General features: G+C 43.8%; 1 protein-coding gene across 2 annotated transcripts in view; it reads left to right on the top strand.

The window, feature by feature from the left end:
• The window catches only part of LOC119399602 (snRNA-activating protein complex subunit 4), a 155,158-nt gene that overhangs the window by 40,398 nt on the left and 92,250 nt on the right, over positions 1–22,510 (top strand). The window contains exons 1-6 of one of the 2 annotated variants that reach the window (XM_049417784.1): positions 1,564–1,808; positions 7,919–8,083; positions 9,159–9,261; positions 10,866–11,033; positions 11,141–11,248; positions 13,773–13,928. In XM_049417784.1, coding sequence (XP_049273741.1) covers positions 1,669–1,808; positions 7,919–8,083; positions 9,159–9,261; positions 10,866–11,033; positions 11,141–11,248; positions 13,773–13,928 — 840 coding nt within the window. In that variant the 5' untranslated portion in view covers positions 1,564–1,668. Of the gene's footprint in view, positions 1–1,563; positions 1,809–7,918; positions 8,084–9,158; positions 9,262–10,865; positions 11,034–11,140; positions 11,249–13,772; positions 13,929–22,510 lie in introns of those variants that run through there. The other variant, XM_049417782.1, reaches the window with a different exon arrangement.

The raw sequence follows: 22,510 nt of genomic DNA, 5'->3' as shown, positions 1-22,510 counted from the left end.
ACGAAGGGTGGGCGATGTTTTAAGCGGCTATTGCATAGATGAATGCTCCTCCACGTATATAGCCGCTGCAGTAGATAGGACGTGTATAGTGTGGGGGTTGAAGTTTTTTTTTGTCCTGCTGATCGATAGGATTTTCAATGCCCTTTCGCCACTATCATAGCGACTTCACTCTCGCCTTTAGAGCCCCACAACAACGCCTGACTTTTTTTTCTTTTTTTTATTCGCATATATGAGCTGGTCTCTGTCGCTGGGCCTGTTGGTATACATACTTGAAGAAACGAAAAAACCAGCTTACGGACGCTTACACAAGAAGATAATACACTCGCTGGAACTAGCAACAGGTGTGATTCACAATAAGAGAGAATGACATCAGTAACCACATTTTTTAAAAATAAGCAATCTTTTTCTTTGATAGTGAGAGATACAGTAATGCATTTGTTCAAACCATCTGTTTCCAGATTTGCGCTTCAATCACTTCACGTTCGTATTAATTGCGTGGATCCCTTACCAATAATTTGCGTGCCTTTCAGATCAGGAGAACAGCCGAACACCCGCCAATGAGCAGGTAGATTTGCTCCTCCTCCTGACCTGATAGACGTCTGATCTGATTTTATTTACACAAACCCCTGCCTATGTATGCGCAAATGCTTGCCATGATTATATAACAATGCAGAAATGGTCACGACCAATAAACAGCTGACGACGACGTTGATCTAACAGGCACTGGAGCATCCCAAAAGGAGCCCAATCCCTACGTGTCTCCCGCTTCCTAATGACAGCTACTTCAGTCTCCCCTCTACATCTGCTTTTTCTGTACACGAGTGTGGTTTTGCTGTCACCAGGCCCTCCTGTTTTTTTTTTTTTTGCTTTTGAATTGTTATCGCACTTGACTACGCGGTCACTCCTAGCTTCGTTGGGTCCAGCTGTTTTTGTTGTCAAACGCTGCCCCAGCAATTTCTCTGCACGTACGCTGCATGCCCTATGTGCACGACCGCCGGAGGCTGTAGCGCGTCCCTCCCGTCCAGATGTAGCGGCGGACCGTCTTTGAGACAGTTGCACTTTACGGACAGACACAGATGCCGATCCTTCAGAAAAACAAGCATACGTAAGTGCAGCAAAGCGGCACGTGTGGTGCCGATCGACAAGGTCCTTCAAACGAATGAATGGCGTGAACATGCGCTGCAGGGGTATCAGCTTAAAAGAAGAAGAAAATGCTCGACCCCCTCCTCCCTCCATTTTTGTTTGTGGTCTCTTTTAAGTGTCATTGTGGTGGCCCTCTTACCGCCTTCAACTCCGCGTTTGTTGATGCCCCCGGAACTACATCGTAACCAGCGTAACCCCGACCAGGGAACGCGCTTCGCACCCCGCAAGAGAAGTTTTCAGGAGAAACTGGCGGCAGCGCCCCTGGCGGGCGCCCAGGCTGTCGACGCGGAGAGGGCCATGGCGGCGCGGCGCAGGGATACGGCAGTGAGCCCACTGCCCCATTCTAGTACACTGTACCGCCCAGTTACATTCTTAGGCGATGCGCAAAGCGCCGACGACGCCATCTGCCGCCACGGCTCGCAAGCGCTGACGGGTCCCGGCGAGCAGTGTTCCCGCGAGCGTCCACGCGAGTGCACGGATGGATGTGTTTTCATCGTGATTTAACGACTCTGTCGGGCCTCAGCGATGTCAAAAAATAACTGCTGCGTTGTCGGCTGCTCAAACACACCGAAAAAATCGCCAGGAACGCACTTCTACACGTTTCCGGTGCTATTTCATGAGCGAGAGCGACGGCGGCGGTGGATTGCGGCTGTACGACGTAGAAGGTAAGCAATCGCGCTTTGTTTACGGCAGTGTTAGAACGATTACCGTGTTTTTATTTCTCCATTTATGTCGCTACGTCTTCAGCGAACGCTGCTACGTTTACACTTGGTCGCTTCGCCTGCATTGTAGACGCTACAATGCACATGAGGTTGTTGTTACTGATAAGACGCGATGCCTAGGCTCTCTTGAAAAACGAATGGCGCGAAGCGCAATGCCAGAGAATGTGGGGCAGGTGACGGCTCCTTTACAAAAGCGCCGTGGAATCACACGTGTGCTGCACGAAATCGGCTGCATTCTACCTAATGATGGCGCTGGAATGCGATCATCGGTGCAGAATGTTCGCTGTGCGGCCGCCTCAACTGTGTGCATATTGGCTGTAAAACATGGCACCTACGCGCACTGAAGGCTTTGGACAGGACATTCAACCAATTCAGCCTTCTTTTGAATGCCTCGTAACATGACTTCATATGCTAACAGGAAACACCCTTGATGTATCCCACTAATGCTCATTCGCTTTACACAAGCTGTGTTATGAGTGGGCTCACGGGGCGTTGGGGCTTTCCTATTTGCCTAAGAGAGGTGGGGGGGGGGGGCGCAAAATCTGCCCCTTGCATTAACTTAGTGGGGCCTGGGGGCGCTGCGATGATCCTTTGCCCCCCCCCCCCTTTGATGGGGAACCCTGCGCACGCCTGAGTGGAGCCAATTATGAAACTTACGTGTTTTCTTTTCTTTATTCTTACTGGTGGTGCTATAGCTACTGGTTGCTATGTTTTCTTTAGCATGTAATTGGTGAGTATATGTTGGTGCTGTTTCATTGTAGTTTTATCACACCTGAAAAAATTTTGCATGCCCAATGCGTGGGGTCGATCCTCAAAGTTTCGTGTTTTTTTTTTATTCTTGCTAGTGGTGCTACCCACGAAACACAAGAAAAGCTAGAAAACTTCTACTAAACATCTAGAAAGGAAACTCCAAAAGTATATTAGAAGTTTAGTTGAGATGTTATTTAGACGTAAGCAGCTTGAAAACTTCCTGTAGCTGTGCTAACGCCACGTTATTAGAAGTCTAGAAAACTGCTTGCAAGAATTCTAAAAAACTTCTTGCAAGATCTTTTTAAGAGCTTTTTTAGACATTTATTTTTCATGCAAACCAGCTTGTTGAGGAGCTTGCCCTAGTCAATTCGTTGCATCATGCAGCCTTTTGCAATCACGTTTTAGCTGTTCACTGTCAAGCGTAATAGGTAAAGGGATGCCTGCGTAATATGACGTCACATTAATTTCTGGAGCTTCTCTAGCGAGCAGGATTGATAATTCAAAAAGGCAGAAGTTCAGGGGAAGATGGAAGCTTGAAGAGATCAGAAATTATTGCACACGGGGTGTCGCTGGAGCCATTTCGACAAGCGGACTTGTCAATTTACAGCTTTGAAGAAGACAAGTTTGCTTGTCGAAGCGCTGACTCCAGCGACACCCCTTGTCAAAGAATTTCTCATCTCTTCAAGCTTCCATCTTCCCCTGAACTTCTGCCTTTTTTGAATTATCAATTTTGCTCGCTAGAGTAGCTCGAGAAATTAATGGGACGCCATATTACGCAAGCATCCCTTTACCTATTACGCTTGACAGTGAACAGCTAAAACGTGATTGCAAGACACTGGCATGATACAACGAATTGACTAGCGTGTTGCTGGAGCCAACATTTTGACAAACTAACTTGTCTTCAAGTTCCAGCCTTGAAGAAAAGTCCCCTTGTCGAAACGGCTCCGGCAACACCCTGTGTTCAAGAATTTTTTATCTCAGCAAAATTGGTGTTCTTCTGGCCAAAGAATTAGTTAGCCCTATTTATTCAGACATGACATTGCCTTAATTCATTGTTCTCAACACATCTAAGCATTTTGATGTCGGGCCATTTTCAGTACTTGTGTTTTATGGAATGCGTTATACCACGCTTCCAAAAGTAAATGCGAAATTCCAACAAATGTTGTTATCATGCATAACCTTTATTGTAGCAATTCCAAACAATATGTTGGCCACTTGACATAGGCTGGAGCAATGGAATTGATGACTTTGTTCAAGAACCTGCACGCAAAAGCCACAGTAAAGTACAACGTGTCTCAATCAATCAGACATGTATCAGCAAAACAAAAATCGGAAGGCTGTCTTGGCAAACACACGAGCACCGCAGCAATACTTTGCTAAAACATCGAACATTTGTAAACGTCAATAGGAGCAGTTCAATGGCTTATTTTGTCTCAATGAAGTAAATTTAGATATGTTAAAGAATCTTGGGTAGGCAAAATTTAGAGTTCCTCTACAATGGTGTGTGTCAATAATATCGTGGTTTTGGGAATACCTGGAATTCTAATTTCAGCCTGCACACGAAAGGCACGATGAGCCAATAAAATGTTTCAGTCAAGCATGCACCTACACCAGCATAACAAAGAAACAAATAAAACGAAATAAGAGGGTACTTTGGTTAAACGACAACAAACACCGTAGCACAGGGCGACACTGGTTTAGGGAAAAATTCGCCCTAGTTGGTAGCACATGCAAAGAATTTTTACGCATAACCAACACAAGAACAAAAATGGAGACACAACATGTGCACTAACTTTCAGTAGAATGGTTTATTGCACACGAGGCAAACAGTTGCACAATGCCGGTGCACTCACACTGCACCAAGAACCAATGCACAGAGATTTGTCTTTTTCCCCCCCATTTCATTTTTAGATATACATAACACTCTTAAACTCACAGACTACTGTACATTCCAGAAAGTCTGTTCTTTATCTGACAAGGACAGGGACAGAGTACTAACACAAGTGGTACGAATATTTGCGATTTTGGCAGCTTATAGTATTATCAATCTCGTTAGTTAAGACCTCTTGTTTGATAAAACCTTTGAGTTCTGCTAGAAAGGTTCACGCCCACACGCTCTACAGGACAATGCAAGCCACCCATCATTGGCTTTATTTACACGATTACAATGCTCTCTTGACCTATCATTCATGCAGCTGCTTGTTTACACGACATACTGCTTACTGCAGGAAAGAGGTATCTGAGAAGCGACAGTTTCTCCACATTCCACAAACCGCATTCTATGTCGTTTCTGGCAAGCAGTTGTCTTCTTCGATGCTTGGCTGCTAATTCTGCAAATCAATTTCAGCTTTCATGGAGCGGGAAATTTTAAATATTTGTACATTAGCAAGTGACATCAACCTTATTATGTAGTGCAATATTTCGTGCATGTGTGGCACAACAGCTATTCCTTTTTGAGCAACATCACTGTTGGAATGGCAGACTAGAGCAATGGAGCGGTACTTCCTAATCGGGACCTCTGCGACTAACACCTTTGTTTGAGTGACGTGTTGTGTGTGAATCTTTCCAATGTGCTATGTGTTCCGTTGAGTTGTTGCGCAATTCAAGTACAGAATAAAAAGGTTGGCATCACGTGCTAATGTGCAAGTAGTTTTTTTCACCTCGATGCAAGCTGAAATCGATTTGCAGAATCAGCACTCAAGCACCAAAGACGACGACTGCCTGCAAGAAACAACATAGGACACAGTTTCTGGAATGCAGAGAAGCTGTCATTTATCAGATTCCTCTTTCATGCGGTAAGCAGTATGCCGGGAAATGGGCCACTGCAGGAATGATAGGTTAAGAGAGCATTTTTAAAAGAGCCGAGCGAATGTTGGGTGAGTTAGTGTCTCGACATAGTAAATACCATCGTAAGTAGCGCAACTAGACAGGACAACAGTGTTCGTCTGTTCCTTTCTGTTGTCCTGCCTAGTTGCGGTACATACAATGGCATTTATAAGACAGCATTGTAATCTTGTAAACACGATGGATGTCTGGCGTTACAGTGTAGAGCATGTGAGTGGGAACCTTTGTTTCAGAACACAAATGTTTTATCAGCTAATAGAGTTGAACTAACAAAGTTGATAATAGAAGCTGCAAAAATTGCAATAGGGGGTATCAATTTTGTTAGCACTCCTCGACTGTCCTTCTCGAATGAAGCACTGACTTTCTTGAACATGGAGTAGTTCGCGAGGTGATCAGTATGCCATATATTTTGCTAAAATAAAGCGGAAGAAGACATCTCTCTGCATGGCACCTTGGTTAAGCTTGAGGGCACCACCCCATTGTCTACAAGTGCCTCGTGTGCAATAAACCATTTTTTTTAAAGTTAGTGCACAGATTGCCCCTCTTTTTTCGGCTTTGTGTTGCTTATGTGCTAAAAATTTTTACCAAGTGTGTTGAGGTCACTTATGAGTACAGAAAACAAGATACTTTAGAAATTTCAACCACAAATACACACAAGCACAACAGCAAAACCTAGTTAACAGTAGAAAACTTGTAACAGCCAAAGGAAAGTGCAACTGAACAGTTGATATTGCCCACACAATGCGCTTAAATTTAGGTATGTTTCAGGATCCCGGGTAAGCAAAATCAACGAGTTCCTCCACAACGGTGGCCATCACAATCGTGTCGTGGTTTCGGCAATACTCAGAACTTTATTTTCATCCTGCACGCAAATGGCACAATGAAGTCAGCCAAGCATGTGCGTGCAACAGCTTACCCTATGTCTTTCAAAAATTATGACAAATCGGAACATTTTTGAAGCATATGTTTTGACAGCTTCTGCATATCCTTCTAAGGCCTCACAGCAAAGTTACTTGAACACGGGCATGAGCTGGCTCTCTCATGTATAATTCGTTCAGGTGACCTGCCGGCGGGTTCAGGTGACGCACTTTCACATTCATCACCCTCAACATAGATTGTAGCCAGGCAGGCATTATCTACGCTTTCAGTAGTTGAGTTTTGTGCTGAAAGGTTACTTTCATTATTTTGCATCGAGGCGGTCTGGCGAAAAAGCGGCTCAACTGTAGCATGAAGTCGGCGATGTTTTTGCCGACGCGATAGGGAGCCGATAGCTTTCTTTTTTTCTTTCCATGGCAGACCTTTTCGCGCGGAAAGCTAAAAATGACACTTACGTCTGTTGGGTGTCTGGAAGACAATGAGGTCCTGGAGTTTTGACACGAAAAATTATCAGGACGAACAACAAGCACATTCCGAAAAGACGGAGAAAGTATATTCAACTTGAAACGCTTGAAACTATACTGTGCAGTTATCGTCGGCGGCTTCGGTGGAGAGGGAGCGAGAGCGCCAGAGCGGCGTCACGGGCGGCCAATGAGAGGGCACGACACGATGACGTAGAATGACGAAGTGTGGTGACCAATGGCGACCATGGGTGGCGACATGTCTCGACTATTGCCTTTGAGATGGCGGACGCGCCCGCCATCTCGGAGGCCATGTCTTGCTTCTCGAAGGCGGGAGGATGAGGCGAGGTTGTGGAGAGGAAAAGACGCTTTTCTTCCGCTCTCGCTAGGAGCGCGCCTCAGCCAGGCATTGCCTCAGCAAGCATGGTCTGCGCGCGAACGAACTGGAGATGACGCTCGAAGGGTCCGGGGCACGGTGTGGTCCGGGGGCACTCCCCATACTGCCCGTACATTGTATCACATTTTATTTCATCAATTAAGCGATGGTGATCGATGTTCGGCGAATGATTTTGTATCCTTCACGTGCATGGTGGGCTCAAAGATGGGAAAATTTGGTTTACCGATCTTCACATGTTAAAATGGCGAGAAATATAAACGCGCTACCCTTTCTTTTTATTGCGCATGCGGTTCAGGCGACCAATATTTGCGATTACGAATGTATACGAGCGACCGAAGTCCATATGTGCGCATTTTAATGGCAAAAGCTCTAGAAAAAAAGGTTCACTAAACGTTTTAAAAAGACTTCTTGTAAAAAACGTTTTTTCAACGTCTTCTAAAAAACTTCTTGTGAAAAACGTTTATTAAACGTTGCATAATATACCTAGATGTCTGCATACCTTTTTAGTCGTTTCAAGAAGTTTTTTGGAGGTTTTGTGTTTCGTGGGTAGCTACTGGTTGCTTTTTTTATGTGTAAACTTGCATAGACTTCAGTGAAGCACTTGGTTTTCAAGCAGTATATATGACCACTTTTAGCATTTGCTTTCAAACTGTGATTGCAAATATGTACTCTTTTAAGTAATTCCTTGCTTCTTCCACTTTTCTGTAACCTTATGAACATTTTAGAGAGGATGGGAGCCCCTGGGAACCCACAAAGAACTCCAGGATCTGCAGTAAGCACTTTATCAACGGCAAAAGATCAAATGATCCGAGAAGTCCAGCTTATGTGCCAACTATATTTCCAAGTGTGTATGGACGTACTAAGCATGGCACTTCCAAGAGCTACCAAAGGTAAAATTAAACTTTGCAGTATGTATTTTCTGCTGACTGACGAGGGGACACTCAGCCAGAGAAGTAGCATAATGTTTGCTGTTTAAAGAATCCTTTGGTTTATTTGCACAAAGAGGCAAAAGTAAATGTGTGATAGTGGTGTTACACAACTCTTGCTTGTTCCTTAGTGCAACAGGACTTTTAGGCACATTGCAGAAAATTTTTAAAACAGAGTGGGTCAGCTGAGATTACTGCTGTGCGTGCAAGATGCCATACATACGACGTCTGTCATAGAGGTAATATCCACCAACTTTGTAAATCTTGATATGTTCATTTCGCTATCTTCTCTTTGTTGTAATTAAAGGGACACTAAAGAGAAACAATGAATTGGTTTAGATTGATAAAGTGTGCTCGGAGAATTCTTGTGTAGTTTATTTCACCACCATAGGTTTATTATTAGCGGAGAAGACCAAGTTCAAAGTTTCATTTTTAAATTTCGCGCCGAACTTTGTAATTCGTGACGTAAAACATTTCAAAGAGCATTTAACGTATTTTGGCGCCACTGGCTCGTCGAAATTTACACAAACTCGTTATGTCAAGTCTCTGACCCCCTCAGAGGGCAATGTACTTCGATTTAACCGATTAGGAACTACGTAGGCCCAAGCAGGTGCCGTCAAAAATATGTGACGTCACGGCAAATGGTGCGGGAATTCCAAGGTGGCGTCGCCACTTGTATGTTCTTGCGTGATTTCTCGCTTATTAAGCGTCTTTTCGCAGCAAGTGTGGTGTTCTTGGTATCGTGGAAGGCTACTTTACTAATGCGAGAAAAATCGTTTTGCTTTTTAGTGTCCCTTTAAATAAATTTCTTAGCTAAGGGAGGAGGAAATAGAAACTTATGTCATTTTGAGCAAGGTGTTTGCCTAATTAGCCTTATTTGGTTTGTATACTATGTAGGCAGAGGCTGCTCGTGGAATAGGCTCAGTGTGTGTATTCAGACAAGCGCCCATATATTATGCACAAATGTACGTGTCGGTACTGCTTTTTGTTGGGTATAGGCCACCACTTACAATGTTCTTTAACATACGACATATTTCAGGTTGCAGGCACGAGAGCAAAAAAATAAGGTGGACAGCATTACAGACGCGCAGGCTCTGGAAGATGTCATGGTCGACTGCACCTCAGAGGAAGAAAAGATAAGTGTATGTACAGCTCATGTTATATATCCGCGCATGAGATGTTTGTTTTTAAATGCCAATAAATATTTGTTTTTTCCATACTAGTGAGCGAAAGCCATCAATACTTAAAATAACACAACTAATTTTCGCCGAAACCACAATAGACCCTGTAACAGCTGGCGACGCCACGTGCACTGTTCTAACAAAACCATGTAAAATTACTTAACTAATCATGTGTTTGCATGTTCCTGCTGAAACCACGCACACTCACGTAACTAATCACGTGAAACGTTCTCGTAAGAATAACTTAATTAGCGTATCTACTCACGTGCCATGTTCCCGCCAAAACCACGTATTATCACGTAGAACCTAACGCCATTTTGCAGCACTTGGTAATAGCTTGCAAAAAACAAAAAACCTAGCAGGGTGTGTTCAGGTAAGAACGTCTGTGCATGTCCGTCGACCCCCTGTAATTTCGCTGAAAAAAATATATTTTGTTGTCAGAGTCTCCAAGACCACAAAACCACTTTTGGTCTCGCGAAAAAAAATGTCACCTTCTTTAAAAAAACTTACAAGTCTCCACTGAGCCACAACCGCCTCTTTCGCATTTCGCAGAAATGAGATTTCGATGATATGCTACAAAAAAACTATTGCAGCTGTAGGTCTGACAAATTGTCTCCACATACTGCGGATAGTTTGCGTGGACAAAACGTTATTACTTCGCAGTTTTGATGCTGTTATTTTAAGAAAAAAAGATCACAAAGTCGGCACAAAGTTCAATAATGCTCGAATTTAAGATTTTTTTCTCCGTGTGTATAAACGCCAGACTTCCCAACAGTTTTGAGAACATTGCGATATGTTAGGTTAACAAATTTATTGAACGAAATTGCTGAGAGTGACTTCAAACGTTAACTAGAAATGTTCAACTAAGGACAAGTCTCTAAAAATGAAATATTTCGAAGATTATAAAAAAAAAACATCATCTTCGATTTTCTTTAAACGCTTCAGAATTAAAGCAAAGCACGTGTTCTAACTTAATCTGTAAAAACATGTTGCATTGTTTTGCAACATGTTATTTTGCAATGCAAGCAGAGCGAGTGTTTTGCGCTATCTAAAGAGGCATAAGAAGAAGATTGCCTACAAGCGGAACTCTCGATGCGTGAAATATTTCAATGTCGCCTTACTAAGGAAGCACATGCCAGAAAAAGCCTCATCCATCAGAGAAACCGACATTTTTTGCCAGAACTGTTTCAACCGCTTCAAACAGATCGCTGTAGATTCTCCGGATGCATCTCATTGATGCATCGAGAGCTGGGCTGTGCAGTGGTGTAGCCAGGAATTTTCCATCGAGGATTTTATCCATCGAGGATAAAATGACCAGTTCGCACCCCCCATCCCTCGTCCCACTTCACCCTCTGGCGTAAGTGTCCCCATGGTGAAGATTGTGTGGTCGATATGCCAAATGTCGATTACCATGTATTTTTTTGAGTCACAAATGACACATAAACCTTGTAATAAACAACTTGATGTAACCACTGCTCCACTCTTGCCTTGCTGAGGTGGAGACAGTATTCTGTAAGGGCAGCCAGATCTGCGCAAGATTCTATAGAACAGCCTGTGCTGCTCAGGTTGACCCAGCAATGCAAGATCAAGAAAGCCCTGCTTGCCTGGGCTTCTCTAGGGCACTTCAAAGGGATGAGGAATCGATAAAGATGGAGATGCCACTTGCGACGATCGGGGACGATGACCTTCGACGTTTGGCAAGACCCTGTGAAAAAATAGGACGGCGTGACACTGTAAGTGTTCACATTTAGATGTCGAATTTGCTTTAGCATCAGACGGCCTAGATAGAGCTTTGTGGTAAATACATTACAGCCTGTTTCATTCGTGCAAATTCCCGCAGGCATGCCAAACAGAGCCAGAGCCCTTGGGAGGTCTAGTCGTCCTCCTGTCGGCAACAGATGGGTCCGAGGCATCGACTCAAGTTTCTCACGTTGTACAGTGTGACAAGGTGCAGTCATTGCTACGCATTTGCTGTGTCTGTTTCATACTTACACTGGTCTTGTTTTTCATCGTAATAGTTGTAACAGTAATTTGTGGCCAGACTTCGTATAAGCACATTGAAGCATGCGTTCCTAGCGATAAAAACATCAGATCACTGTCGTAATGTTTCAATACCCAATCGAGCTGTCAATTTTGTAAATTCACACTGTGTAATGCCTTTGTTTGGTACATTTCTATCCACGTTACGATAGCTTGCTTGAACTTGCACAACAGGTCATGATAGGCATTATTTATCACCTCTGCGACAAAGTTTCTGCCACTGTCACGCAGCCGGCACTTGTGACTCTTACCAAAGCTCAGGTGTACGTATGAAGGTTTTTATCACTTGACGTACGTGACACTTGACATTGTTAATGCACCAACACTATCTCATGGGCCTGCCACATTGATTAATGACTCGGGTCTTTATGCGCGAGCACCTCAGCACATCAACACTTATGAGCAACATTATTTCCTTAAATTGTCATTCCAGCTTTAAATTATTGGAAATTTTGAAGTATTCGAAATGAGCAAATAGGTGTAAATTAGTCTGCATGTAAACCCCCTGTAAAAATGATTTCACTGCACTGGAGGGATGCCATATGGTGAATACACCTTTCCGGAAAAAATCCGCACTGCTGCAAAGCCCCACTTCAAGGTTAAATGACCATATTACCCTCACATTGATTCATCGTTTTTAAGTGCACTTTAGGGGCATAGACTGTTGTATGCTGTCGTCGTCTCACGTAGCTTGGCGTAACGCTGGCAAAACCACGTATAGCGTAGCCATCTGTAGCATATCAAGCACGTGTACCAAGGAGAAGTCTTCTTGTTCTTTGAGCGTGTTGATGATATCAACCACGTATAGCGTAGCCATCTGTAGCATATTAAGTGCACTTGTGCCAAGGAGAAGTCTTCTTGTTCTTTGATCGTGTTGATGATGATATCAACTACATATAGCATAGCCATCTGTAGCATATTAAGCACGCTTGCACCAAGGAGAAGTCTTCTTCCTCTTGTTCTTTGAGCATGTTGATGATGATATCAACCACATATAGCAAAGCCATCTGTAGCTTACTAAGCGCGCTTGCGCCAAGGACAAGTCTTCGTCCTCTTGTTCTTTGAGCGTGTTGATAATGGCATCAACCACGTATAGGATAACCATCTGTAGCATATTAAGCGCGTTTGCGCCAAGGAGAAGTCTTTTTTCTCTTGTTCTTTAAGCGCGTTGATGATGACATCAACCACGTATAGCATAGCCATTTGTAGCATATTGAGCGTGCGCTCGCACCAAGAGAAGTCTTGTTCTTGTTTTGACTGCCTCGATGATGATATCACGTGCCGAGCCCTTTAGGGGCCCAGGCTGTCATATGCTTTCCTCGCTTGGCGTAACGCAGGCAAAACCAGATATAAAGATAGAAAAAAGGAGGAAGCAAGCGAGAAATAGAAAGAGAGAAAGAAAGGGGGAAAATAGGAAGAAAAATAGAAATAGAAGTAAGAGGGAAATAAAGACAAAAAAAACTGGAAAAGAGAACAAGAAGGATAGAAAGGAGGAAAAAAAGAGGAAAGCGAAGAGAAACGAAGAAGGCTGCCCAGCTCCGCACTTCCTTCAGGCTTGGCACCACTACTGCAAAGCTGCCTTATTTTCTTTGTAAGTTTAAAAGCTTGTTATACTGGCTTTTATGCTCTAAGTATAGTAAATTTTAAAAATGTGACATATTTTACATGTTATCACTTGCATTCTACTGAAAGTCAAATCCTGCTACTATTCAACGTTGCCTCCACTTCCCTTTGAACCAAAAAGAATGACATTTGCACATGCCTTGTTTCAATTTTCAAAAAATATTGTGCAGGTTAATTGGGTCGTGGCAAACATGCTCACTTTTCTTTATAATATGTGATATATACTATTCGAAATTATTCAACGAAATCACCATTCACTTCAAATTTGCTTCGAACCTAAAATTTACTATTTGCACAAGCCACAAATTTTGTTTAGCAAATGGAATTCATAATTGGCACGGTGGAAAAATGGAGCATGGCAAAGCGCCGACAAACAGGCAGCTCACCCAGCAAGTTTTGTCGTGCTGGAAAATTTTGCATGCGCCATGCAGAAACCGCTTCTGACGGCAAGGTAAACCCCGGGCCATGCGGTTGTGGCATTTGATGGGCGTTTATTTGTCCATCGCTTAGGGCAAGAAACGGTAGAGTACTGTTCGACAAGCTGAGCTTGTCTTTGGGCTAATTGAGACCACATGGTGCACATACGTACATTTTACACGGCTCGAACGTGCTTGTGAAGTGTGCCAAATCTGCTGTTTTTGCCTGCTTTGAGATCTGCACCAAAGTGCCAAATGGCACTTCCACTGCTGTGTCTGCCACGTCTGGCGCTGTTTCACTGCTCTTAATTCCGTCTTTGTCAGCGGCCTCAACCTCAGCTGGTCTTCCGTATTGGGCAAGCCTAGATAATTTCCGCACGCTTATTCTTCCAGGTGTCACACTTTATGGGCAGCCGGTCTAAGAAACAGGTGATGAACCGCTACAACCAGTCCCTGCATCCCAGCATGCAACGTGACCGCTGGACAGCGCAGGAAGATATCATGCTGCTCGTTGCTGTCAAGCTCTACGGGGACAGTAGCTGGACAAAGGCAAGTTGCTCTTTGAAAGGCCTTCCCATGCGTTTGTGGTGGCCTGCTGTGCACTGTCTGTTTGCTTGCAGTTTGAGTTGCGAGTGTGCTTTCAGCATTCTGTCTGCATCTTTGTTCACTCTGTTTCATTGCATCGTCCATTGAAACGTAAGTACAGTTGATTCAAATTTAAAATTTTTGGTTGACCCGCCATGTTTCCAATGCATTCAAAAGCCACTTAATTCAAACTGTTCCATCGCATAAGTTCGATTAGTTCATAGTTTCTGCTTGTCCGTGCCTGAAAATATCTATTGACCTTGTAACTTCTGGCTGAACATTTGTTCTTTTGTATCACTAACAGTCTCAAATAACGCCGATTGGCTGCTGTAAAGCAACCGAACTAGCCAAAGTTATATCACGCACTACCCAATTTGGTACATGTCAAGCTAGCGAGACGGTCGCAAGCGTGCCATGAGTGCGGCATGTAAATCATGTTGTATATGAGATGCATATCATGATTGTCATGTTACCACCTGCCATTTATGTTCCTCGTACAGGACACCACGTAGTACCAATATTGGTGTATATGAAGCTAGCGAACCGGCAGCAAGCGCAGCATGAGCTTAGCATGTAAATCATGCTGTACATGAAATGCATCTCACAATTTTCATGTTACCACGTGTCATTTATTTTCATCTTAAGTGTTGCATCGCGCAATGCCAATTTTGGTGTATATCAATCTAGCGAACGCACGATGAGCGTTGCATGTAAATCGCGCCCTACATGACATGCATGTGATGATTGTCGTGCTACCACCTGTCATTTATGTTCCTCGTACAGTCACGTCTCGCAATGCCAGGTTTGGTGTATATCAAGCTAGCATACCGGTCGCGAGTGCACCATGGGCGTGGCATGTCAAGCATGCCCTACATGACATGCATGTCATGTTACAACCTGTCATTTATATTCGTCATACAGTCATGTCACGCACTACCCAATTTAGTACATGTCAAGCTAGCGAAACAGCCGCGAGCGTACCCTGAGCATGGCATGTAAATCATACCATGCATGTCATGATTTTCATGTTGCCACCTGTCATTTACGTTTGCCATGCAGTCACGTCACGCAATACCAAATTTGGTACACGTCAAGGTAGCAGAATAGCCGTGAGCACACCATGAGTGTGGCATGTAAATCATGTCGTATATGACATGCATGTCATGATTTTCATGTTACCACCTGTCAGTTATGTTCGTCATACACAAATGTTTTTTCATGCTAATATTGGTATATATCCATTTAATTAAACAGCCGCTGAGCACCTCGAGACCATGTTGTGTAAATCATGCTGTACATACCATGCGTGACGTGATTTGCCCATTAGGACCTGTCACTTATGTTTGTCGACACTCTTGTCACCCCATACCAATTTTGGTGTATATCAAGTTAACGAAACGGCCACAAGAGCATTAAGACAGTGGAATGTAAATCATGCTGTTCATGACATGCAGGTCATGATGTTCATGTTATGACCCGACATTTATGTTCGTCATACAGACATGTTATGCCATACCAGGTTTGGTATACATCCCGTTAATGAAACGGCCAGGATAGCACAAAGTCATAGGCGGCTAGATAGATAGATATACACACTCAAAGTCGCAGAGGTTTGCTAAGAAGTAAGAATGGCAGACTGGGCTTCTTGGTTTAACATATTTGAAGTTTAAGGCGCGAATAAGACACGGACGAAGATAAGGAACACACACGCAGGTGCTCCGTGTGTGTGTGTTCCTTATCTTCATCCGTGTCTTATTCGCGCCTTAAACTTCAAATTTGCCTAAGAAATGCTTCGCATTTAAGACATCAGGCCTGCGCAGAAAGCGCCGCACAGTCATAGAGAAAGCTGGAAGAGCGGCATTTCTAGAGCATGTTGTAAACTCTCTTGAAGGCTCCTCAAGCATCGCTTAGTGGCGCTGCTGCTCTTGACAGGCAGCGCCTGCCATCTCTGACAGAAAATCCGGCAGATCCCACGCACTGTGAGAATCGATGTAATGCGAAGCAGCCAGCAAGGATCTACATACATTGCCTTGTTTGTCTTTGAGGCAAATGAAGTCATTCATGTCATGATGTCTAGTTCAGTATATATCACATGTTTGTAATGCATGCATGCATGCAGGTACAGTCTTTTATATAATGAAATGTATGTTCTTGTATTTACAATGCATGACCTGTCATTTATGTTCGTCACGCACTCATGTCATGTCATACCCAGTTAACAAAATGGTCGGAAGCGCACCAAGGCAGTGTCATGTAAATCATGCCGTACATGACATGCATGTTACGATTTCCGTGTTAGGAACTGTCATTTATGTTCGTCATACAGTCACGTCATGCAATACCAGTTTTGGTGTATATCAAGCTAGGAAAACGGCTGTGAGCGCACCGTGAGCATGGCATGTAATCATGCTGTACATGAAATGCATGTCATGATTGTCATGTCACCATCTGCCCTTAGTGTTCATCATACAGTAGCGTTGCGCAATACCAATATTGGTGTATGTCAAGCTAGTGAAATGGTCACGAGCAGACCATGAATGTGGCATGTCTACCAAGCCCTAGACGACAAGCATGTCATGATTTTCATGTTACCATCTGTCATTTATGTTTGCCATACACTCACTTCACGAAATATCAATTCTGGGTTATACCAAGCAAGCGAACCGGCCATGAGTGCACCATGAGCATGGCATGTAAATTATGCCGTACACGATATGCATGTCATCATAGTCATGTTAACACCTGTCGCTTATGTTCGTCTACTGTCTCGTCACACGATACCAGTTTTGGTGTTTATCAAGGTAGGGAAATGGCCGCGAGCGCACCATGAGCATGGTATGCAAATAATGCTGGACGTGAAATGCATGTCATAATTGTCATGTTACCACCTGCCATTTGTGTTCATCATCACAGTCGTGTTGCGCAATACCTGTGTTGGTGTATATCAAGCTAGAGAAACAACGGTCAGCAGACCATGAGTGTGGCTTGTAAATCATGCCCTACATGACATGCATGTCGTGATTGTCATGTTGCCACGTGTCAATTCCGTTCGCCGTACGGTCAGGTCACACAGCAGCAATTTTGGTGTTTGTCAAGTTAGCGAAACTGCTGCAAGCGCACCATGAGCATGGCATGTAAATCATTTCCTACACGACATGCATGTCATGATTTTCATGTTACCACCTGTAATTTTTGTTTGTAATACAGTCATCAAATACCAGTATTGGGGTATACCAAGCTAGCGAATGGGCCGCGAGAGCACCACGTGCGTGTCATGTAAATCATGCTGTACGTGAAATGCATATAATGATTGTCATGTTACCGCCTGTCAGTTATGATCATCGTACAGTCACGTAATACTAATTTTGGTGTATATCGTGCATGTAATCATGCTGTACATGACATGCATGTCATGATTTCCATGTTACCACCTGTGATTTATGTTCTTCATACAGTCACGTCGCGCAATACAATATTTGGTACATGTCAAGATAGCGAAACGGCCGCAAGGATGCTAGGAGAGGGGCATGTATGTCATGGCGTACATGACAGGCATGTCATGATTTTCATGTTACCACCTGTTATTTATGTTTGCCATACAAAAATATCTCGTCATACCATTTTTTGTATATATCGATCTAATTGAACGGCCACGAGCTCCCCGAGGCTGGTCATGTAACTCATGCTGTTCATGACATGCGTGTCATGATTTGCAGATAGGACCTGTCACTTAAGCTTGTCATACACTCTTTTCAAGCCATACCAATTTTTTTTGCATATCAAGTTAACGAAGAGGCCGCAGAGAACTAAAGGCTGTGGCATGTAAATCATGCCATTCATGACATGCGTGTCATGATTTTCATGTTATGACCTGTAATTTAGGTTCGTCATGCAGTCATGTCAGGCCATACTAATTTTGGTGCACATCCCATTAACGAAACGGCCAGAGAGCAGAAAGTAGTAGATAGATTGGACGGACGGACGGATACGTTCAAAGTCGCAGAAGTTCGCTCAGAAATGCTTCACATTTAAAAAACCAAGATAGTCAGGCCTTGGTATACTGCATGGTGTCACGCGACGTCAGCTTACTAAGATTGGAAAGGGACTGCCAGCTGTCACGCGGCACAGCACATTTTTTGCCCCTTAGTTACACATGCGTGCATGCGTCATAAAATGGGTACCAGTATTATCACTGCCGTTACGAAACATTTACCAGCAATCATTCAGAGCTGTATATGACGTTGATGTGGCCCTAAGAAACAATAATCATTACTACACAAGTTGCTTTGTTGCCCCGAATCGTAATTATCAGAACTTCTGACAGCTCAAATAGCGATGAGCGAATATTCGAGTGATTATTACGGTACTCTAATTCGCTTTGGCACGAATTTAGATTATTCGAAATTTCGAAGCATTCGAAAGGAACGAATATAGGCCGCCGCGGTGGTATAGCGGTTACGGTGCTCGGCTGCTGACCCGAAGGTCGCGGGTTCGATCCTGGCCGCAGCAGGTCGCATTTCGATGGAGGAGAAATGGTAGAGGCCCGTGTACTTAGATTTAGGTGCACGTTAAAGAACACCAGATGGTCGAAATTTCCAGAGCCCTCCACTACGGCATCTCTCATAATCATATTGTGGTTTTGGGACGTAAAACCCGAGATGATATTATTAGAAATAACGAATATATCTACATTTCAGTGAATATAACTCCCTGTAAAGGTGGTTTCACTGCAGTGCGAAGGTGCTATGCTGTGAAACCACTCATCAGAATACATTCGCATCATTGTGGAGCCACACTTCAAGGCTAAATGTACACCCAACAGCAAAAGTTTATGGAACGGGAGGTTTTAGAAAAACCTATAATCCCAATTTGTTTGTGATTATAGTCTCCAATCTAATCTTCGAACTTGTATACAGTTACCCACTAGAATAGCTACGTCATTCGCTAACGGAGCAGAAATTCCCATTTGCAGTGGAGCCCACGTCCCGCAAACTTTTGCTTTCGGGTGTACATCTTCCTTTACATAAATTAACTATTTTAGTTAAGCTTAAAAGTGTGTTATATGGGCTTATATATGCTAAGTATAGTAATTTTTAAAACGTAACGTATTGTACCAGTTATAACTTGCACACTCCTGCTATTCTAATGTTCCTACTATCCAAAGTTGCTTTGACTTCAAACCAAATAAGTGACATTCACACATACCTAGTTCCAATCGTGAAAAATATTGTGCAAGTTAGTTAGGTCATGACAGAAATCTGCTACAAAAATCTGCTACAAATGAACACCTGTAATGAAAAAAAAACAACTCTGTTGTGTACAGACTTTGGCCGCTATGTTAATGACAGCGGTGAATTGAGCATTAATTGCCTGCCTTATGTGCTCCAGCTGATCGTCATTCTTCGGTGAATTTTTTTGTCGTGAGTAGGCTCTCCTGTTAGTAATTGACATGCATATACACTCGAACCTCGTTATAACGAACACGAATATAACGAATTATCGGTTATAACGAAGTAAATGAAGAATAGTCTTGTAATAGCTACAGTGTTACAAATAAACGTTTATAGCGAATTTTCGGATATAACGAAGTTATTTTCGTGGCAGGTGCGACTTTGTTTTTATGAGGTTTGAGTTACATATTGTTCTACAGACTCCACTGGCTGGTTTCCAATCGTGAACTTTTTCTCTTTTGCCAGGCTATTAAGCATTTTCTTTGATTTCAGCATAATTATTTTTGTCCCTACTTTAACACTTTCTCGGTTCATGTCCTCAATAATTTTTCTTCGCAATTCGTCGTCATTATTGCCAAACAGCATTCTTAATGATCTTATTCGAGATCTCCCTGCAGAAGCGATACTCGGCTCTAACCGAGGAAGCCAAACATAGCGTTCATGCAGTGAACGCTAATTTTACTGTTATCTATCGTTAAGCAGTGTGCAACAGAAGTCGGAGGTACCGTCATTAGACAGGACACAGGCAAGCTTTTCCGTACACATTTAATGTACATTGGTCGGTTCGGTCTGCTTCTGTAAGTGTTTGATTAGTTGTCAAAAATACCATATTTCCTCGAATCTAAGCTGATGGTTTCTTCGAAAAAACGATGTGCGAAAGTGGGGGGGGGGGGGGTTTGGGTTAGATTGGAGTACCATAATTTGACCGCAGCCGCCACCTACCTAAAGGACTGGCCGTGCTAGCAGCATGGCACCTCACCATGCGCCGACCTCAGGCTACCGTACGTAGATGGCTCTGCATGCGCATCCGAGGCTCATTTTCGTGACATCCTACGGTAGCTGCATGGTTACGAGGTCGCTCAGGCTCAGCGGCAGAGTAGTGGTCCCCATGGCTACTCAGGCCGACCGCGTCGTCTGCTTCGTACTGTACATTGTTCCGAAATCTCGCAGTCCACGTTCATGCAGCGAGGGTCGTTGAGCCGGCGAGATTTCACGCCGGCAAAGGCGGGCAAAGTTGGATCGGGTCACGTGATGACGGCGCTGGCGAATGCCATGCACTTTGACACCCTCTCTCCTCCTGTTGTGTGACACGGAGGTGGCAGAGGTGCAAGCAGCGTGAGCGGGGGAGTTGGTCAGTTTTCTGGAAGGGATCGTGCTGGGTAGTTGTGCCTTAAAGGGGCCATGACACCCAATTTTCGATCATAATCTGTGTTATGTCGACTAATCCTTGTGCATTCACAAATAATCTGGCGAAGTTCTAGCGCATTTGGTCGAGCCCTTAATTTATAATCGAGTATTTCTATAAACACGCGAGCGGCCCGAGAGTCAGGAAACACTGGTGCACTAGCGAGCCGTGACGTAACAAGCAGCTGGCTGTGCAAGCGTCCGCATTGCGGCAAACGATATTGTTCCGTGGTCAGCTGCACATGATATCGAGATATTTGAGCTTTCTTCAGCTTGGCACTGAAATTGAACGATTTGCAGCGGCTGAAACTTTGGTAAAAGACGACGGCTCCGTTCCGTGCTGCACATGACGTCACACGCACCATGGGAAAATGGCAGTCGCCGGCGACTTCTAGGGCTTGTTTTGCACTGAAATATTCTTTTACGGCCCACTTTTGAAATCTGTGTAGGCATAACAGACCTTCTTCTTCTAGTTTTCGCTGAAAACCACAAATCTGTGGGCGACCGTGTCATGGCCCCTTTAAGGGATATTCACACAAGGGAGAAATCGGCGAGGGACACGGGGGATTGTGGATCACGTGACCATGTCGTGACGGATTAGTGAGTGGGCGCGACCCCCCCGCGACTCCTCGGAGATGATGGGGACCTTTTCCCCGACAGGAGAAACGATCCCCCGGCGGTGGGGGATATGGCGGAGTTTCGGGCTCTTGTTTGGCCACATTGTTGCACTTGCTCCTGCAGAGAGCAGCGGTGGGTGTCCAGTCTGCAGCTCAATGGTCGTCTGCAGCTCATCGTCAGCAGCTCGGCAAACGGGTGGCACAAGCCACCAGTGTAGTCTAGTAACACTGGTCTCCCCCTCTGTTCGCCTCGTCCGTGTGAAGGGGGGACATTTGTGGAGACTTCTCCTCGTGAGCTGATGTCACTAGGCTCCACCTTTATCCCCCGAGGATTTGTCCCCTGTCTGAATACCCCTTTAAAGGAACACTAAAGAGCAAAACGATGTTTCTCGCATTAGTAAAGTGGTCTTCCACGATACCAAAAACACCACGCTTGCTGCGAGAAGACGCTTAATAAGCGAGAAAATGCGCAAAAACAAAATGGTGCGGAATTCCCGCACCATTTGCCGTGACGTCACATATTTTTGACGGCGCCTGCTTGGGCCTACGTAGTTCCTAATCAGTTAAATCGAAGTACATTATCCTCTGAGGGGGCCAGAGACTTTACATAACAAGTTTGTGGAAATTTCGTAGCGGCAGTGTCGCCAAAATACGTTAAATGCTCTTGGAAATCTTTTACGTCACGAATTACAAAGTTCGGCGCGAAATTTAAAAATGAAGCTTGGAACTTGGTTTTCTCCTCTAATAATAAACCTATCGTGGTGAAATAAACTACACAATAGTTCTCCGGGCACACTTTATCAATCTAAACCAATTCATTGTTTCTCTTTAGTGTCCCTTTAAGGTGGTAGGCCACCTTCAAAAGTCGAAAAGGTCGATTTTTAGTTTTTTGTTTTTGTGCACGCGCAAACATTAAAAAAAATGTAGCAACAAAAGTTATCCTCCTATCATCATTACTTTGCAAGTTACAGCAAGTTTTCCATACCCCATGCTCGTACAGTGAAAGCGAAACCACGTTGTGTTTTTTTCTAAACTAAGTGTTGTTTCGTCTATATTAATGATATTCAAAATACTTTATATATTTTATTTTGACTGTTACATAAGAGGATGTCATTAAATATAACTTTGTGTTTCTAATTGTTTTTAACTTTCTAAAAACGGCCACACGGGGGACGCACACCTCTTGCAAGCACTGACATCTTTGCGTTTTTCTCAAAACAAGAATTTGTTCCAAATGATGTGACGCGAACTTTCATATAACGTTTTGTCAGTGCGTACTTTGAACTGAAATTTT

Source organism: Rhipicephalus sanguineus, chromosome 7 (genome assembly GCF_013339695.2).
Source record: "Rhipicephalus sanguineus isolate Rsan-2018 chromosome 7, BIME_Rsan_1.4, whole genome shotgun sequence".
NCBI lineage: Eukaryota > Metazoa > Arthropoda > Arachnida > Ixodida > Ixodidae > Rhipicephalus > Rhipicephalus sanguineus.
Note: the sequence above shows the minus strand (reverse complement) of the source record. Positions and strands in the feature narration are given on the sequence as shown.